Below are 18,268 nucleotides of genomic sequence, written 5' to 3'. Positions count from 1 at the left end.
GTGACTCAACAAGCCACTTCAAAACGCCTCAAAATCATGGGAATGATTCAGAAGCAAGGAAATTGGGTACGAATTGAAGCCGAGAGATGTTGAACGGCGTTTGTTTGTTTGTGAACAGCTGCTTGAAAAGCAAAGACGGAAGGGATTTCTGCATCGCATGTTGTGACTGGGGACGAAAAATGGGTTCATTACGATAATCCCAAGAAAATCATGGGGAGTTCCCGGCCATGCTTCCACGTCGACGGCCAAACCGAATATTCACGGCTCCAAGGTCATGCTCTATATTTGGTGGGACCAGCTCGGCGTAGTGTATTATGAATTGTTAAAACCGACTGAAACAATCACAGGCGATCGGTATCGAACAATTGATGCGTTTGAGCTGAGCATTGAAAGACAAACGGCCGCAATACAACGAGAGACACGATAAAGTGATTTTGCAGCATGCTCGACCCCATGTTGCGAAAGTAGTCAAGACATACTTGGAAATATTGAAATGGGAAGTCCTACCCCACCCGCCGTATTCTCCAGACGTTGCTCCCTCTGACTCCCTATCACTTGTTTCGATCAATGGCATACGGCTGACCAGCACTTCCGGTCTTATGAAGAAGTAAAAAATTGGATCGATTCGTGGATAGCCTCAAAAGATGACCAGTTTTTTCGACGCGGGATTCGTACGCTACCCGAAAGATGGGAGAAAGTAGTAGTGGCCAGCGATGGACAATACTTTGAATCATAAATGTATAACCAGTTTTTTACAATAAAGCCTCGAATTTCGGAAAAAAAACGGCGGAAGTAAAGTTGTATACCTAATACAAATATAATAATGCTGTGGAGGTAATATTAATTTATAGTATATATTTTTTATATTATTTAGTAAATATTTAATTTTTAAACATGTTATTGAACGTTAATAGTTTCCCACTGTAGATGATCACATAAAGATCGATCACATAAAGAACATATGATTATTGTCATATTTTTAATGTTAATTTTTTAATTTTTAAATAATGTATTTAATATAATTACAAATACCGTTTCCGCAGTAAGAACATCCAGCGTTTGACTCTTAATAGTCCTTATTTATTTTGAATATTTGTATTATTATTTTAATTGATTTGTCATATTTATTGGTAATTGAAATACAAATATTTGCGAATTAATTCTGAACGTAATGTGTGAGGGAAAGGGGAGGCGATTAAATAAATAGAATTTTTATTATTTTATTATGAATTTTTAGTATTTTTAGTTTTATTTCTAAGAAAAATCTTGAAAAAACTGCACTTTTAGGGATTAAGATCTTATAAGTTAACTGTTAAGATACTTCACCATGTTACGTTAATTCCGATGAGCAACGATATCATTATTTACATTTTCTACGTTATCGTAGGTTTTTCCCAGATAATCGGGGCATTGACGTCGGTAAGGTCTACCTGTATTAAGGTTACTCACACACCGAAAAAGTCGTCACCTTTGTTCCTAATTATAATTATTCGCCATTATTTTATTTTAATGCATAGTAATGTTAAATGATAGTAAATTTCATACGGAGATTTTATCGCATCTATTAAGAATTTGAGAAGCTTTTCTTTTACAGGAATACATTTGCACGTCAAATTCTTCGATTGCTGATTGTGTTTACAATTGATCTCTCATTCTTCTTTGTCTTCTTTGATCTTTCTTCGAAAAAGTCGAAGCATTAAAATAACTTATGAATTACATAAGATTTGAAATGCGAAAAGTTTATTTTTCAATTTTCATACAAAATAATTTAAATATTATGAATATTTAATTAAATTATTAATTATGAAAATTGCAAAAAGAATCCAATTCAATACCTTTACTAACAATAAGATAAATTCTGATAAATCCTAAATTTTCCAAGAAACCATATATTAATTTCAGAATATGTGATTCTTTTCGAAAATATATTGCCTTTTCATTATCCTAACAGTAGTGTAACTTTTAGTTATAATTTCCCATTCAATAATATTACTGTTAAGTATAATATACTATGAGAGCGAAAAGTATTCGTACAAGGAAATTTTTTTTTATAAAAAACTTTTTTATAAAAAAAGTCTTATTTGTAGAAAACAAACATTAATTAGCAATTTTATACAATGAATACATTCTGTTCTAACATAAACAAACGAGCTTCACATGTATTTCTGATATTAAAAAGCTAAATTTCTCGACTGAATACTTTTTGAGTATTCAAACAATGAAATTTTTAATTTTCGTTTATCTTTCAGATGATATATTTTCTATAATTAATACACATCTTTTTGGTATAATTTTTAAGAAACATATAGTCTATTTTATTCTTTATGAATAAATTGTTAATTACCCAGCAAAAAATGATCATCAATTAAACGTCAAATCGACTTCAAATTGTTGTTGAAATCATTGTATCGATATCGATTCGTTATTATTCTGATAACTCATTTCTCACTGGATAATATTTAATTTTTTTAAATAAAGCTTTTTTAAAAAATATTTTTTCTATACGAATACTTTTTGTACTCACTGTATATTATATTACAGTTAATTGTTGAATGGGAAACTATACGATTATGTTATTAACAATTATAGTACTATTTCTTATAATATTTACTGGGCAGAAATCTAATGCACAAATGTTGGAAAAAATAATTATTTAAAAAAATGTTTATTGGCAACTACTTACTGATTTCTCTATATATGTATATATCAGTAAGTTAAACAATTTAAAAAAAAATAAGAGAAAAAAAATAAAGAAAAGAAGATAGTGTATTTGTTTGAAATAAGTAATAATGAACGCTGTATTTTCTTAAATTCTAACGCGTGACCTCTATAATAACGGGAAAACCCATGTAAAACCTTTGTGATAGGAAAGCTCTTTTGTACGCATCGAGGTCATACATTTGATGATGGCGATGGCGACGACGAATCGATTTCCTGGTACGTATAGTAAACGACCGTAGAACGTTTACTGTTATGCATCGCCTGAGTCGCAAAGGCTTTCGGATAGAAAATGCTGGAATTTCCGGTGAGTTCGTCGTGTCGCGTCGTGATGCTCTTCCAGAGAAGGAACCGCGAAGAAAGTAGTCCACCTTGTGGTAGGCATGAAAGTCATATCGATCGGCGTAATAAATCACGCGTAGTGCGAGTCTGCTCATCCATGAGAGAATTTTTAGAAATCTGCGAGATAAAGGTACATACACGCGTGCGCAAAATCAAGTTAATTTAATTTAATTTCTCTTTTTATTATCATTACGAGATTCAATTATTACAATTATAATTAGCAATAATTAATAATTATATATAATGTTTACAACAATTAGAAATAATATTTAATAATTTAAATAATTCTTAATTTAAATATTGAATTTTTTTATTGAAATATTATTATAAAAAATTGCAAAATATTTCATCAACATTTTTGCTAAGATAAATTGTGCTCAAACTTTTTCAAAAAATCAAATTTCAATACATGTGTTTTTTTTTAGAATATTTCACTTTTCATTTATCACAATTCTAATAATTGTTATATAAACTTATAATTAGTAATAATTGAGAGGATGGGCAAAAAAAGGCCTAATTATAAAATTTTGATTTTAATAAAAATTAAAATAATTTCAAACTTATTATTTTTTTATTACACAAACAACGGACACAGTATGAAATGAATCCAGATAGCAATGTCTTATTGCTGACATGTTGCTTGCTAAGTATGCATTGCTAAGTACAGGTTGCTATCACAGCATTACAGAATTGCAGCAATTGAGTTCTCATTTGTTGACAACTTGATGTCTTCACGATATGATAACATTAAGTAGCAAATTGCCGATAACTTTAAAATCATCATCATCAAAATTCGTACTATTGTCATCATGTTAATAATATGCAGAGCATCATATAATGTTGCCGACAATGCAAAATTGATGCTATCTCGCTGTTAAACTGCTAGCAATACATATATGCATTGTTGTTTGCATGTTGCTACAATGTCAATATATTCGAAATAGTTGAAGACAAATCTATGACAAATTGTCAGCATCATAAACAATAACAAATTTGCTGAGACACTTTGCTATCTGGGAATTTATGCAATGTCTTTCTTTAAGAAATTATTTATTACAATACTTCTCTATTACGGTCAATATTATATAAAAAAAAACTAATTTTCACAAAAAGAAAAAGTAGAGTTGTGCCTTTATTCCGCCCACTTCTCAATTATATTATTAGTTTACAATTGAGGAGATGGGCGAAATAAAGGCACAATTCTACTTAGACTTTTTTTCCAGAGATTAATTTTTTATATAATATTGATCGTAGAGAAGAAAGTATTGTAACATATATAACTTCTTAAAGACATTGTATAAATTCATTTAACACTACATCCATTGCGTATAATAAAAAAATAGCAAGTTATTTAAATTTTTATTAAAATCAAGATTTTGTAATTAAACTTTTATTCTGCCCATCCTCTCATTATAATTTATAATGGTAACATTCATTATTGTATTATCATGTAATCCGATGTTGTTATTTGTTTGAGTTTTTTTTTCCCAATTTGTTTCCCAAATTTCTTTTATCTAGGTATTTTTAAATTCACCTTGTTTTTGGAGCAATTTTTTTTCGAAAATTTTGGACTTAAAAATATTTTTTTAAGATGGTTTCGCAAAATGACTTTTCTTAAGATTTGTTTGAAACTTTTACTATTTGAAAATAATGATGTTCTCTATACATATATATCATTTTGAGCAGAGGTGGAGGGATAACCAGGATTAAAAGATAATTGCATTTGAAGTTAGTATTTTTAACATGAATAAGAAGAAATATACAGCCACATACATAAGTTGTTTTTCGCATAAATTATATATTTAAAATTAATTACATGTAAATGTTTCAATCAAGTTATGACCATCATCAGTATAATCAAGAGAATGCAAATGTTAAATACTAAATTAGCACATTAGGATGTCGCAGTACAAAAATCCAAAAATTAATCCTGTCTTCGTGATCTCTTTTACAATGAAATTAAGAATTTATTCTTGATAACTTGTATGTTAAAACACGGTTAATATTTAACATTTGCATGTTGATTGTACTGATGATGGTCATAACTTGATTCGATCGAAACGTTTATATGTAATTAATTTTAAATATATGACTTGTACGAAAAACTTGCTGCATGCTCCTTCTTATTTATGTTTTATGTTATCGAGCCATTTCTAATAATTTTATTTAAATTTTATTTAGTACTTTTATTGTAATATGTGCTAGACAAAGAAGCGACAGTATATTTTCGTACAATTATAACGCAAAAACGATTTACAAATTCGCTCAAATACTAAAGGATTATAGATAAATATAATACGAATCTTCTAAACCGAATAAAATGGGGGAGGGGGTTACTAGGCAAATATTAGTATAAAACCTTAAAAAGTTGCTTTGTTACTTCACTATAATATTCACTTCGCTTATCAATTCATTCTCAAATATCACACAGCTTGGAAAAATAAAAATTACTATTGTGAAATAAAAATTATTGTTTAATAATTGCGATTTGCAGCAATTTTTAAACAGTAATTTTTTTTTTACTGCCGAATGATGCTCTTATGTGCTGGCATTTCGAATTCCTATGCGATACATCACATTAAATATGTGATTCATTTTTGCAATAAGAAAATAACAAAAAATAAGAGACGAAAAATTTATCATGTGAAAAAGAATCTCTCACTTATATATTCATCGATTCTTATAGAAACGAAAATCAAAGCTTGATAAATACAAAATTACAATACTTTGATAGCTTACAATCTAATTTGTGAGATAACGCTCGATACGGATCTCAACTTAAAACGTTACAGTCTGATCAACAAAAAGATCACGTCGACAAAAAATGATCCCTTAAATCTGTAAGTGGAAGAGGATGGCGAGTGAGTTTTATTTACGAGCATATTTTTTTCAAAAGTCTGGTTATCGGAGATTGGAGAATGTGAATTAAAAATTAGAATTCAATCAATTAGGTAAGTTTATAATTTTATTTTTCTATTTCATTTTAGTTTTCCAATTAATCGAAGTCTAATTTTCAATTCATAATATTCAATCTCTGATATAGTGACATAACACGCGGGATTTCTTTAGGATTTCTGCGGAGCTTTTACAGAACTGATCGATGCTCCATGTATACGTATTCGTTCAAAATAATTATCTCTGATTAATCTAATGCTCTCCGCGTAATAGCAGGAGACACACTACACAACAAGACTTACACATGAATTATAGTACTACGAAAGAAACAAGTATTATTGGCGATAATGGAATATGAGATATGCGCGCGTGTGATGAAAAGTATTACGTAAGAGTAAGAATTCACGCATATTAAGCGCGCAAAGATGAAACTTTCGACTGTTTTCAGGCTTCTCGAAAAATCACAGGAATATTATAATTAATATACATATAAGTATACATACTATAATCCCTCATTTCGCACCATTCTTTGACAGTCCATTACTATTCTTTCGCTTATGTTTGTAATTAAAGCTAGATCTTCTAGAAAGATTTTAGAAAAGAAAATTAAAAAATAGGTCTTTTTATCTACTTTTTATTCGTTTTTGCAAATTAATTAATTGTAATTGATTATTATAGCGGATTTCAACAAATGTTCTCACTTATTATTAAAAACTTATTATTAAAATCATGGAAGTAGAAACAATTAGCTTTCCTGTAAAGTTATCTAAGAAATTTTAGAAAAATCGTTAAACTAGCCGATACTCATAATTTATAATCCATTATTCTTATTTCAATTAGCCTATCTTAAATAATGTATAAAGCATAAATAGAATAATAGAAGTTGACTGTGTGTGAGTACTGGCCTCTGATTAATTCTTTTTACTTAAAAAAAAAACGCGCCTATAATCACAGTTTGAATATAAGATCAGATCACTATAAATACCCTTAAGATATGATTAATTCAATGTTAAGGCTTAACACATGCAATGTGTTATTTCATTCGCGTTTCACGCGAATTGTATAAGCGGGACGTTCCCTCATGTCATTTTCTTCGCAGTCCATTTTATCTGCGGTAAAAACCTAATGTCATAAAAGATATAGAAGAATTTCACGCAACCGCAAAGGATACAAAACACTCAGTGGATATTTCCTTTACTCCGGATCTACAATAGATTTTTAAGCCTTAAATCATAAAGAATGGATAAATCACAATCACTTATTCTCGCATTCGACTGTAGTTCAATTTCTTATGGTTTAAAGCTTAAAACACTTTTTAAATTCGGACTTAAATGAGTCTTTGACATTATTCGACACTACTCTATCTTATCAACTGTTATTACAATAAGAGTGCGTTCTAAATAACAATGAAAGAATTAATCAGAGGGAGGTTGCGTTTCTTTTTCTAAAAAGACAAATAGGTATTTCAAAAATAGTATATTATCGTCAGCATTACAATATTATTGTCAATATTATGATAATGAATTAAATATCGGAAATTTTTGTAGAAATGCTCGATGCTCCATACGTTAAATTTCACATGAAATATCGTTACGCAAATCGTTTTCTTTGCTGCCTTATCTATAGAATGAGAGTCCGTATCGGTTACACTGCATATACAGATACATCAGCTACGCACCTGCCCTGCCCGATGGGTTTTCCCATTCCGCCCCTACTCTATTCGTTTAGAAATTACCCGCTCCGCGCTAACATTCACATTTAACGGCTATCTTTCTTGCGCATGCGCATCCGAATGCGATCTCAGTCAAGTGTCTAGTTCAAGCAATTAAAGATACCATTTGGGCCTCTCTTCCTCGAATCGATTTCTAGCATTGTGGATACAAGATCTTACTCTTCGATGTCCAATTATACGCATATTATTTTAAATGCAAAAGATATAATACTCATAAATCATGTAATCATAAATCATTGTATACAATATTTAAAGAATCAGTTAATTTTATTATTAAACGAGTCTTTATAAAAAAAAGAATCAATACAACAACAATCTATGATAGTTGCACTGAGTATTACATTTTCTGCATTTAAAATGAAATATGCATATTACATTAATATGCATTGGACATCGAAGAGTAAAACCTTATATCTAAAAGAAATCGATCTTGGACAGAGAAAGAATTGACCAATCGCATTGGTCATATAATCAAATTGTTCAAATGTGATTGTTCATTCTTTTTCCAAGATCTCAATTTTCAACTAAATTGTTTATCTTTTAGACTTGTGTCCACGACGATTTAGAATTCGATCGATTCGGTTATAAAGAAAAAAGCTCCATGTACGTCCCTTTGCATGCCCTCTTTGATAATGTCACGCATGCGCGAAAAACACTGTTTGGCAACAACGCGAATCTCTCTTTCTACTATTCACTGATCAGTTCGTTCTGAGATTACGAGACGGTAGGAGTCCGTTCATTTGCGATTACTCATCACGAAACTCGTCGCGTCGCACAAATCATACGATAAAGGACATTTTCCATCTGTTTCCCTTGATGGCGATATAGAATAAAAGAAAAATAAATTCTCTTGAAGTCGAGAACGGCGGTTTTGTGGGTCGGTGAAAGATATTGGGAATGAAATAGAACGAGGTAAAATTTGAAAGTTGGATGTGCGAGAGCTGAGAGTATGCGAGCGCCATTCAAGAAAGTGACGTGAGGTGGGAGAGGGGAGCGGATCAAAGTGCGGGGAACAGCAAGGCACAGCTGTTCCGTGGAAAGAAAGAGAAGAAAGAGGAGCAAGAGAAGGATCGAATATATACGTCGACGTGACGAACGAACGAACGAACGAACGAATGGAAGAGCTGGACATCGTCGCGATCGGAGTCGTTGGGGATTCGACTAGTGGTGTACGGAAGTCGAACAAGTGCGTTATCGAAGGTGCTTGTCGCTTGATGCATCCTGACGCACCTTGACGTATAGCAGCAAAGGTTATACGAAAAAGTGGTGGTCGCATAACGAGACATCGTACTTTGCGAACGAGAATCATTGTGCGTGGGAATTTTCCAAAACTCTTCCCGCGCGATCGCATCGACGAGGCGAGGACACAACCATATAGGTAGTTCGGCTAAGCTAGTATAAACGGTCTGGTTTTTAGCCGCTCATTTGTTAGAATTTCTCGTTTACGCGTACTGCTTTCTTCTTTCCTTTATTTCACGATCACCGATTGGAAAGCATCGATTCGAGATAGATATTTAATAAAAGTTTCGGTAAGAGAAAAGGAAAATAAGAAAGAGTAGTGCTATTCTCTCGCGAAGAAACCGAAATAAAAGTTAGGAGATTTTCTGGATCTTGAAGGTACGACTCGAAAGAAAAAAATGTGGCATCCCAAAAGCACCCAGATGAAAGAATGTGTTACAGAGGACGACAAGGAACACAGGCGGCGAAAGTACAATAACGACAACAACGACGACGACGATGACGACGACGACGACGACGACGATGACGACGACGACGACGACGACGACGACGACGACGACGACGACGACGACGACGACGACGACGACGACGACGACGACGGTTGTAAGTACGAAGACGAAGCGGGCAACATAGATTCCGGATTCCTGTCGGGCGGCAATCTGCAGTTCAGCGGCGAGATTAGCGGCGATTCGGGGTTGCTGCACTCGCAGGAAGAGTGGGAGGAGAGGAAGGAAGTGAAGCAGGAGAAACGGGTCACGGCGACAACAGCGGCATCATCATCATCATCATCAGCAACAACAGCGATCGCAATTGAGGAATCAATGAAGGCGATCGATAGTGGTGTAGACCTCGACCTCACCGAAACCTTGAATCAGCTCAGCCTGAAGCAGGTCAACTTAAATCCGCTCGCCGTCAAGGGCAAACTGATCCAGGCTGAGTTGACGACCCCCAAATTATTGCCTGTGACGCGGAACAACAAGGACAACACCAAGTTCGAGCAGCATCACCAACAAGCCAGCGATGAAGAACATACGAGTAATGAGGAATCCTGGCAGCTGTACTACACGCAAGACAACGACGGTGACACGTGAGTGGCAATTGTTTCTCTTTCATTTATTAACTTTTCGGAATGAATGATCTATTGATCAGAAGAGGAGTTATAGTGTATATAATGCACAAGTATTATAAATTTTCAGCACTGACAGTGAATTGGAATGCAAACATACATTACTATAGTGAGCTATTAGTTAGTATCTAATAGTAATGCTATTAAGTTTAATTTAATTTAATTTTAAAGAAATTTAGGCAATATATCCAGGAAAGGTAGAGAATTATCTTTGATTTAAGAGGCATGATTTCACATCATTTCAAATTGAAGAAAATCAATCCTGGGGGTTAATTCTGTATCTTGAAACAAGGGGAAAATTAAAAGTGAACGAATTTAATAGAATATTGATAATTTCATTGGTCAATACCTAGCAAATTGCCTAAATTTCTTCAAAATTAAATTAAATTAAACTAATATACTTAATTAGCATTACTATTAGATACTAATAGCTCATTATAGTGATGTATATTTGCATTCCAATTTACTGTTAGTGCTGAAAATAGTACTTGTGCATTATGTGCACTATAAATTCTCAGGCCTGACAGTAAATATTGCATTATACATTTATATACATTTGGATACATATAAATAATAAAAATAAATTAATCTTTTCTTTTTATTTCATTAAATGTTCGTTCGATATTGTTTTTCTTTGACGAAATCAGTTAGCCATATCTTCCGTATCTGAGACTAGAGTCCACTTGACGCTACAAAACAATGCTTTTAAGTATTCTTTGATTGGACAATTAATAAAATTTTTTGTTTTGATTGATCATTCAAATACTTGGAAGCATTTGTAATAGGACAATATACCGCGCGGGGAAAAAAAAAGAAATGGGAAAAAAAATTTAATTAAAATAACTTTTAAAAAACGTAGATATTTAATTAGTCGCAGGACTAACCGTCCGGTCCCAGTTAGAAATGATTGATCAATCAACATCGAATCGATTTATTTTTGATTGGATTCCTCGTTTCAAAATCGAGATGAGAAAATCATCTTTCGCTTTATTATCGCGATTTGCTTTTATTTTCCCATTTCTTTTTTACGAATATATAGCATATACGTCAATTTAAGCACATATTATTGACATTAGTGTAAGTGGAATAACCTAAGTATACATACGTTTGACATGCGCTGTACGTATGACTGACTCGGGCTCATTGACCATTTTAATGAAATAAGTTTCATTCTTTGATAAGAATCACTTTTCGGGAATTTAAATGAGCAACAATAACAAGATAAATTGCATAGTGTCGCACGTTTTATATAAAAAAAAGGAGATGCTTGTGGCAAAAAAAGAGATATCGAGAAAAATATTTTCAAGAATTAACGAATAAATATTGAACTCCAATATTAAAAATTAACAAATAATTCTAGTTGTAAGTGTCAAGTAAAATCAAGTTTGCCTCCTCTTCTTATGTAACGTATTTTTTATCTATACAGGCAACTGCACATCGCGATCGTGCAGGGCTTCATGGAGGCTGCGTTTTGTTTAATAAGGATGGTCCCTGATCCGTGTCTATTAGATATCATGAACTACGACTGGCAATCACCCTTGCATCTGGCTGTATTAACGCATCAGCCACTAATCGTCAGGCGATTGATTTTGGCAGGCGCAGATCTATCCCTAAGGAATTTTCATGGAAACACAGCCCTTCATCTGGCATGCAAAAACGGAGATTTTGCTTGCGCTAAGGCTCTCACAGATCCATTATCCTCGATCGAAAGGAACAAATTAATGCCTGGACAGATAATACCCGCCTTACCTCAGAATTTGGAGCAACGTAATTATAGCGGTAAGTACTCGATTAACTTTAATTTCTCACTAGTTTCTCACTTGTTTTGAGAAGAAACATTGAGAATCGCGATGAGAAATAAATATAATTGAAACTATGAACACGATTATATTATATTAGATAAAATTGGAAAAGTGTTAGAGCGAAAGACATTCGTAATTAAAAAATGCAATGAAGAATTATTGATCTCAGACATAAGTTATTTATCGTGATTATTCCTGCGATAGTTATTTGAAAGCTTGCAATATAATTATCACTAATAACCGTAACGTTAATGCGAAAAAAGATGATCCATGCCCGTGGCACAAAGAACGTCGAAGTGGCAGTGGAAAATCCTTGCTTTTACTATGCAGAATAAATCATATATAAGACTTTGCGTAGTGAGCGATGACATTACGATCTATGGACACGTGGAACTGCGCGGATTTCCTGTAATTTCATCATATGTTCTTTACGCATGTTTGAAAGTTTCATCATCTTAAAAACGTATCAAGAATATATTTCTTCTATAAAAAAAGATTATATAATTCTATTGAGGTAATTTGAATTTAACAAATTTCTCAGAATCATTATATACCAAATGTTCTGCAATCGCATAAATATTACAATGATAGATTTTATAGAATTGTTTGTCTGTTTACAAATATAATATATGCAAACATGTTATTATGTATATATTTGCATTTATGTGTATATGTGTAAACGCAAATAATTTTTTAAACCATAAACAGTTAAAAAACAAAAGCGAATTCCCGTAATACTGAAGACAATAAAAATATTAGTCTTCATTGCATTTCAAATAAAATTTATTTTAATAAAAGCGTGAAAATTATTTTGAAACAAAAACAATTGGAAATTTAAACTCGTATAAAAAGTAATGTTCTTCAATGTTTAATTTCATCAAGGGCGAATTCAGACATTTATCAAGGGGGAGGGGGGACTTATATATGTATTTTTGGATTGATTTTTGGATTGCCGGATTTCTAAAATATCAAGCGCCAATTGTAATGAATTAACAGAGAAAGAGGGAAAATTTAATTATTTTACGTCATTCTCGTTACATCTTTCCGTCCTTATTACTTATTAAATTTGCGCGTTGTAAGCGACATTTTTTTTAAAAGTTAAATTCGAAAAGATAGACTATTTGAATGATCATTAACATTACATTTAAAAAGTATTATGTAAATATTAAATTTATAAAACATTTTATTTAAAATTATATCAACAAAAAAAATAATATACATTGTATAGGCATAACATTTTACAATAAAATATCTAATTTATATTTTATATTTCTGGTAAACCTATTCAACATTTTCTTTAACAATTTCTATCTTTATGTTCCAAATTTTCAAATGTCAAAGTACTGAAAAACTTCGTTCAATAGAGCGACACTTATCGGCAGACACAGTAATATTTTATGTAGTCTTACAATTAGTGACTTTAACATATCATATCGCGATATTATAATAGAGCAGTAAGCCGCAAAAACCTAAAGTTTCTTAAATTAAAAAATATTTTTGAAACATCAAAGTTGTAAATAATGTATAATAATAATTGTGAATAATAATAATGATGTAATCTTCTTACGGACTCTCCCAAATTCAACAACAAAAAATCCAAAAAAATCAGGGCGAATGAGAGTCGTGATAGTTAATACGCAATCTTAAATCTTTATTCCAAAAAAATAGAATCTTTATTCCAAAAATAGAAAATAATACGTTTCAGTTCACTATGGAATCATCCTTAACAATACAATTTCAAAATATCAATCCCTTCATGTCCAAGAAAAAAATCACCATCAGATTAACAGATTTGATGTTGTAATGATCTATTCGAAACATTAAAACAATTATCTTATAAATATTTCGAAACCATTCTGTCCAAATTACAAAATTAACATTAAAAAACTGGTGACCCATCCCAAGATATAGAAGGAATTCGTCTCGACATTGGATCAAAATCAATTGAAATTTATAATCACTAAAGAATCACTCAAATTAAAAAACGCATGTTGATCGCAGATCGAACAAAACATAACTAATACATTTAATATAATAAGAAAGGCATGTCAGGTTAACAAGGAAAATAAAAAGAAAAAAGAATAATGTATATAAACAATAATTTATATAAACCGACAAAATGTAACTATTTAATGTTATTTAATAATTGTATATAAATTTGATGTACTCTCCGAACATAAATTGAGACTATTTTGTTGCATGAGTATATGAAGGCACTCAGATATTAAATGTTTATTAAGAAAATGTTCTTCATCTAGTACATCGCTACATTCTCCCAATTGAAGTCATGTTCAAATTCAATCCGATGTTCTGTGATCACCAATTGGTTGTTACTATTCTGTTTAATATGATTATGATGTGCAGTCAATTTAGTTTTAAGTTTTAATTAAGATATCATTTCCCCTGATTTTTTTGGATTTTTTATTATCAAAATTGTGATTAAGCATTTTAGAAATATTAAAAATATATGTAATATTTTATTATAAAATATTTTTAAAAAGGAGACCGTGCCCTCTCCCTTGCCAGTAAATTTCATATTAATGATAAGCACAATATTTATCAAATGAACAACGCACTATTATTAAACTTTGTCAAATTAGAATATTTAATATAATCAACTACGTTATCCTTATTAATGTCTTCGTGTACTTGTTGCTAATGGTGTTTTCGTGATTTGCATATCTGGTGTAACACACCAGATTTTTGTGTTTTAAATCTTACACGTGACCAATTTATTGACTCATTAAGCCTGTTCTAGGCTATTTTCAATAAGCATATTTACTCGATGTTTGATAATAAATAACACAGTCACTTATGCGTACTCATACACATATATAATATCCCATACGAGGAATTCCTTTAGCAATGTTATTTTAGCAATGTGTATTATTTAGACACACCTCTAAATACAACATCCTGAATTTAACAATATATACAATAAGTTAAGAATCTCGTTAATATTTTCAATATCACTGCGAAATCGACCATACATGATTCTTGCACGGTAAAAACAGAAGCTATGAGATATTGTAACGAAAACGGTGATGAAAAATACATAAAAACAAGTCGGAGGAAAAAAGATTGGTATAATATAGAGTAGGCACAAATTTTTTTCTAAAAATTTATTTTGCGTTGTATCTCTTATAGATAAGAATTAGTAACTTTTATTTGTATACAATGCACAAGTCTACAAAATTTAATACTATTATATAATTACACTCTTTAAGCTAAATTATTGTAAAATTGTATAATTCCTACTTTGATACACACACACACACACACACACACACACACACACACACACATACACACACATACGCGCGCGCGCACGCACGCACAGAGAGACAGAAAAAAAGAGTGAGAAAGAGAAAATCATTCTGGTCGGCGGCATCATTCATCGCGAAATATTTGTTTCGGATTTTTTCAAAGTCTTGGAAATTCCACATGAGCGTCATCGACGTGTATTCCTCCACAAATTCGCGGATAACGTACGCATGTGCGGAGCCGATTGTGGCGTAAGCGATCATTTCGGATTGTGATCAATTAATCGAAACCGACAACGAAATTGCAAATCTAATTTCTGTGCGGACGTTAGATAACTCGTACGACATTCATCCAGACTTAAGGATTGATGAATAAGAAATTAAGTTCTTAGTATGAATTCTGTGACTGAGAAATCACTGATTCATTCGAAATAATCGTGTTTTAAAGTCCATTTATTTTCTTTGAAAACAAGTTGAAAACGATTAAGATAAAATGAGTGATAATTAGAAAAATAAGAAGCGGACAAAATAAATGCGATCGAATTTCGCAATAACACTTCTTGTGATTGGAATTAGCTGGAAACTGTAGAACTGGAATTAGATGGAAACTGATAGAAACTGAAATTAGACGGAACTGTTTATGAAGACAAATTTCGATTATGATTTAATTTGCTAAAGAGGATATGGACTATTATTTCTTGTAACTAAAAGGAAGGAACGACCTCATGTGATCGTCTGTGATTCCATTGGGGAGAGAACATCGTATGTTTCCTGACGAACGGAAGCGGAATACTTTCGCGTGTATGATGGAATTCGGCATGACTCTTTGCTTGCGTGCGCGCGTTCGTCACATTGCGGCATGGCGCAGCACGTCGCGATGCCGCCACGCCGCGTCGCGTGACGGAGGGCAGGCACGGTCAGATGTTTTCAATATTTAAAAATACCTACAAGACTATTTGCGTGCCACGCGATATCTTCATCTCGCCTCGTCTCGCTTCGCCTTAGCTGAGCTCGCTAGATCGGGAAACCCCACAGCGGCGTCGAAGCTAATGGATTCTGTCGGACTTTCATCCTTAACAAATCGATCGCCTTTCGCGTTTGACCCTAATGACCACTAAGTATAAGGACCTCGCATCCTATGCTCCAAATTTCGAATAATCGCGTTGCAATTTAATCAAGTTTTTCATATCACATACTTTAGCAATGTGTATTATTTAGACACACTTCTAAATACAACATCCTTTTATACATTTAACAATAAGTTAAGAATCTCATTGATATTTTCAATGTCACTGCGCAATCGACCATACATGATTCTTGCACGGAAAAAACAGAAGCTATACAGTACTTCTACGCGAACTATACTTATGAATGTTCGCAATCTCCCAGGTTTATTTCTGTCATCGAGAGGAAAGAGTACAATATCGACGCAAATGCGATGTGCGCATAAGTTATGCCACATTAAATTCCGCCAATGCAACTGGTAATGCAGTGCAGTTAATTTTAGCAGTTTGATCGGTGCGAGCCTAGTTTGGATTGCGGGACTCTAGCCAAATCTCCGACGACAATGATTCACCGCGTCTTCCTAATTCTATCTATGTCTCGTAGCGAGTCGGAGACATATGATTCGCATCACTCATTTTGACGTGTGCATTCCTCCGTCTCTGACTTGCATCATACAGAATTCAACAGCGTGACTCTATTGACATAAAATAGAGGAATAGACATAGAATATTTATGGCTGCTATTATGTTAGATCGTCTGATCAGCCAATTGATTTGCAATTTAAGATAATTCGTATTCTTCAAAATCCTAATAAAAAAAATCCTAATAAAAGAAGTACGTCTTTTTGCGATTTATTATTGTATGATTCATTTGCTTTTTCATTTCAGGTGAGATGTGCCTGCACGTGGCTGCCACCAATGGATACGTGGATCTGGTACGACTTTTGTTGCGTTTAGGGGCTGATCTCAAGGCGAAGGAGGGTCTGGCGGGATATACGGCACTTCATCTCGCAGTGGAGCATCAGTACTGGTCATTGTTCGATTTTCTATTACTGGAATGCCAACGAGCGTCGTGTCTGAATGATCGAACATACGGTGGTAGAACAGCTTATCAACTGAGCTTGAATGTCAACACTGAGTTCACCAAGAAGGCACGCAAAGAGCTAATGCTATATGGCGCGATGCGGGAACCATTACCGGAAGAATCAGATTCCGAAAACAGCGAAGACGAAGAAACGACATCGTGGATGACGGATTACTTGCCTGCCATCGTCAAGACGCAAAATGCGATCGGAGTGACAGTCTAAAGTATCCATCGATATTTAATTTATCGATTAATTTGGGCGCTAGATAATTACAAAAAGATAAAAAAACAAAACTATTGCATATGCACAGAAAATGTATCTCGAATCAGATTAACCTATCAATAATGTTTTTTAATCTATCGATTGATACAATCGGTGATGTGAGAAAATTTGCCAGACGAGAAAAAGATTAAAATTATGTCTCATTTTCTATATGTGTGTTTGATAAGTATATTTTGAGCTTTAAGCTTTGAACGCATTAGGAAATTATTTTGATTAAAATTTAAATGAATAATTATTATCTAAAAAAACAATTAGGTTTATTAAATTAAATAAAAATCATATTTCGTGTGAAAGTTAACGCGTGGCTTAAATTTGATACGCTGGATGATGTGTTAATATTAAATGCATTAAGGCAAGTAATTAAAATGAAAGTATTACAATTTATTAAAAAATAAAAATTATTTATAAATTTTGACGCGTTCGATATATATTATATAATGCACGAATAACCGTCAGTGTCTAGTTTTGAAGCGTCTGTCATCTTAATCTGCCGGTTGGATTAAGATCTACAGTAAAAAAAAATGAAAAGATTAGAAGTTAAGTAATTAAGAAATAGAATTTCTCAAAATTAGCTTCAATGTGTATTATATCTAATGCGCGATCAGATGCATCTTTTGAGTCGACGAGTATTACTATTGTAATACAATTCTAGACTGTTTATACCTTTTTCGAATACCGGCAGTAAATGAGGAATGAATGATGAATAGAGACGCGTAGAAATCAAAGATCTCAGAAAGGAATTTATATTAACGAAGCATTTAATTACGAACAAGGCGACGA

General features: G+C 32.6%; 1 protein-coding gene across 1 annotated transcript; it reads left to right on the top strand.

Moving 5' to 3' along the window:
• The first annotated feature begins 9,324 nt into the window (after positions 1-9,324).
• On the top strand, positions 9,325-17,428 carry LOC105620468 (NF-kappa-B inhibitor alpha-like). The gene is made up of 4 exons (XM_012201957.1): positions 9,325-9,429; positions 9,478-10,013; positions 11,479-11,831; positions 17,010-17,428. The coding sequence occupies exons 1-4, from the start codon at positions 9,325-9,327 to the stop codon at positions 17,426-17,428; spliced, it is 1,413 nt and encodes a 470-aa protein (XP_012057347.1).
• The last annotated feature ends 840 nt before the right edge of the window (positions 17,429-18,268 follow it).

This window comes from Atta cephalotes (assembly GCF_000143395.1).
Source record: "Atta cephalotes unplaced genomic scaffold scaffold00026, whole genome shotgun sequence".
Classification (NCBI taxonomy): Eukaryota; Metazoa; Arthropoda; class Insecta; order Hymenoptera; family Formicidae; genus Atta; species Atta cephalotes.
This window is presented reverse-complemented; position numbering and strand designations above follow the sequence as displayed.

What these genes read in the sequence shown, in the direction of transcription:
- LOC105620468 (XM_012201957.1), top strand. Translation starts at nt 9,325, where the DNA reads ATGTGGCATCCCAAAAGCACCCAGATGAAAGAATGTGTTACAGAGGAC. An exon ending in ACAACGACGACGACGATGAC is followed by an intron (nt 9,430 to 9,477) that starts GACGACGACGAC and finishes GACGACGACGAC; the next exon opens with GACGACGACGACGACGACGA. An exon ending in GGAGCAACGTAATTATAGCG is followed by an intron (nt 11,832 to 17,009) that starts GTAAGTACTCGA and finishes TTTTCATTTCAG; the next exon opens with GTGAGATGTGCCTGCACGTG.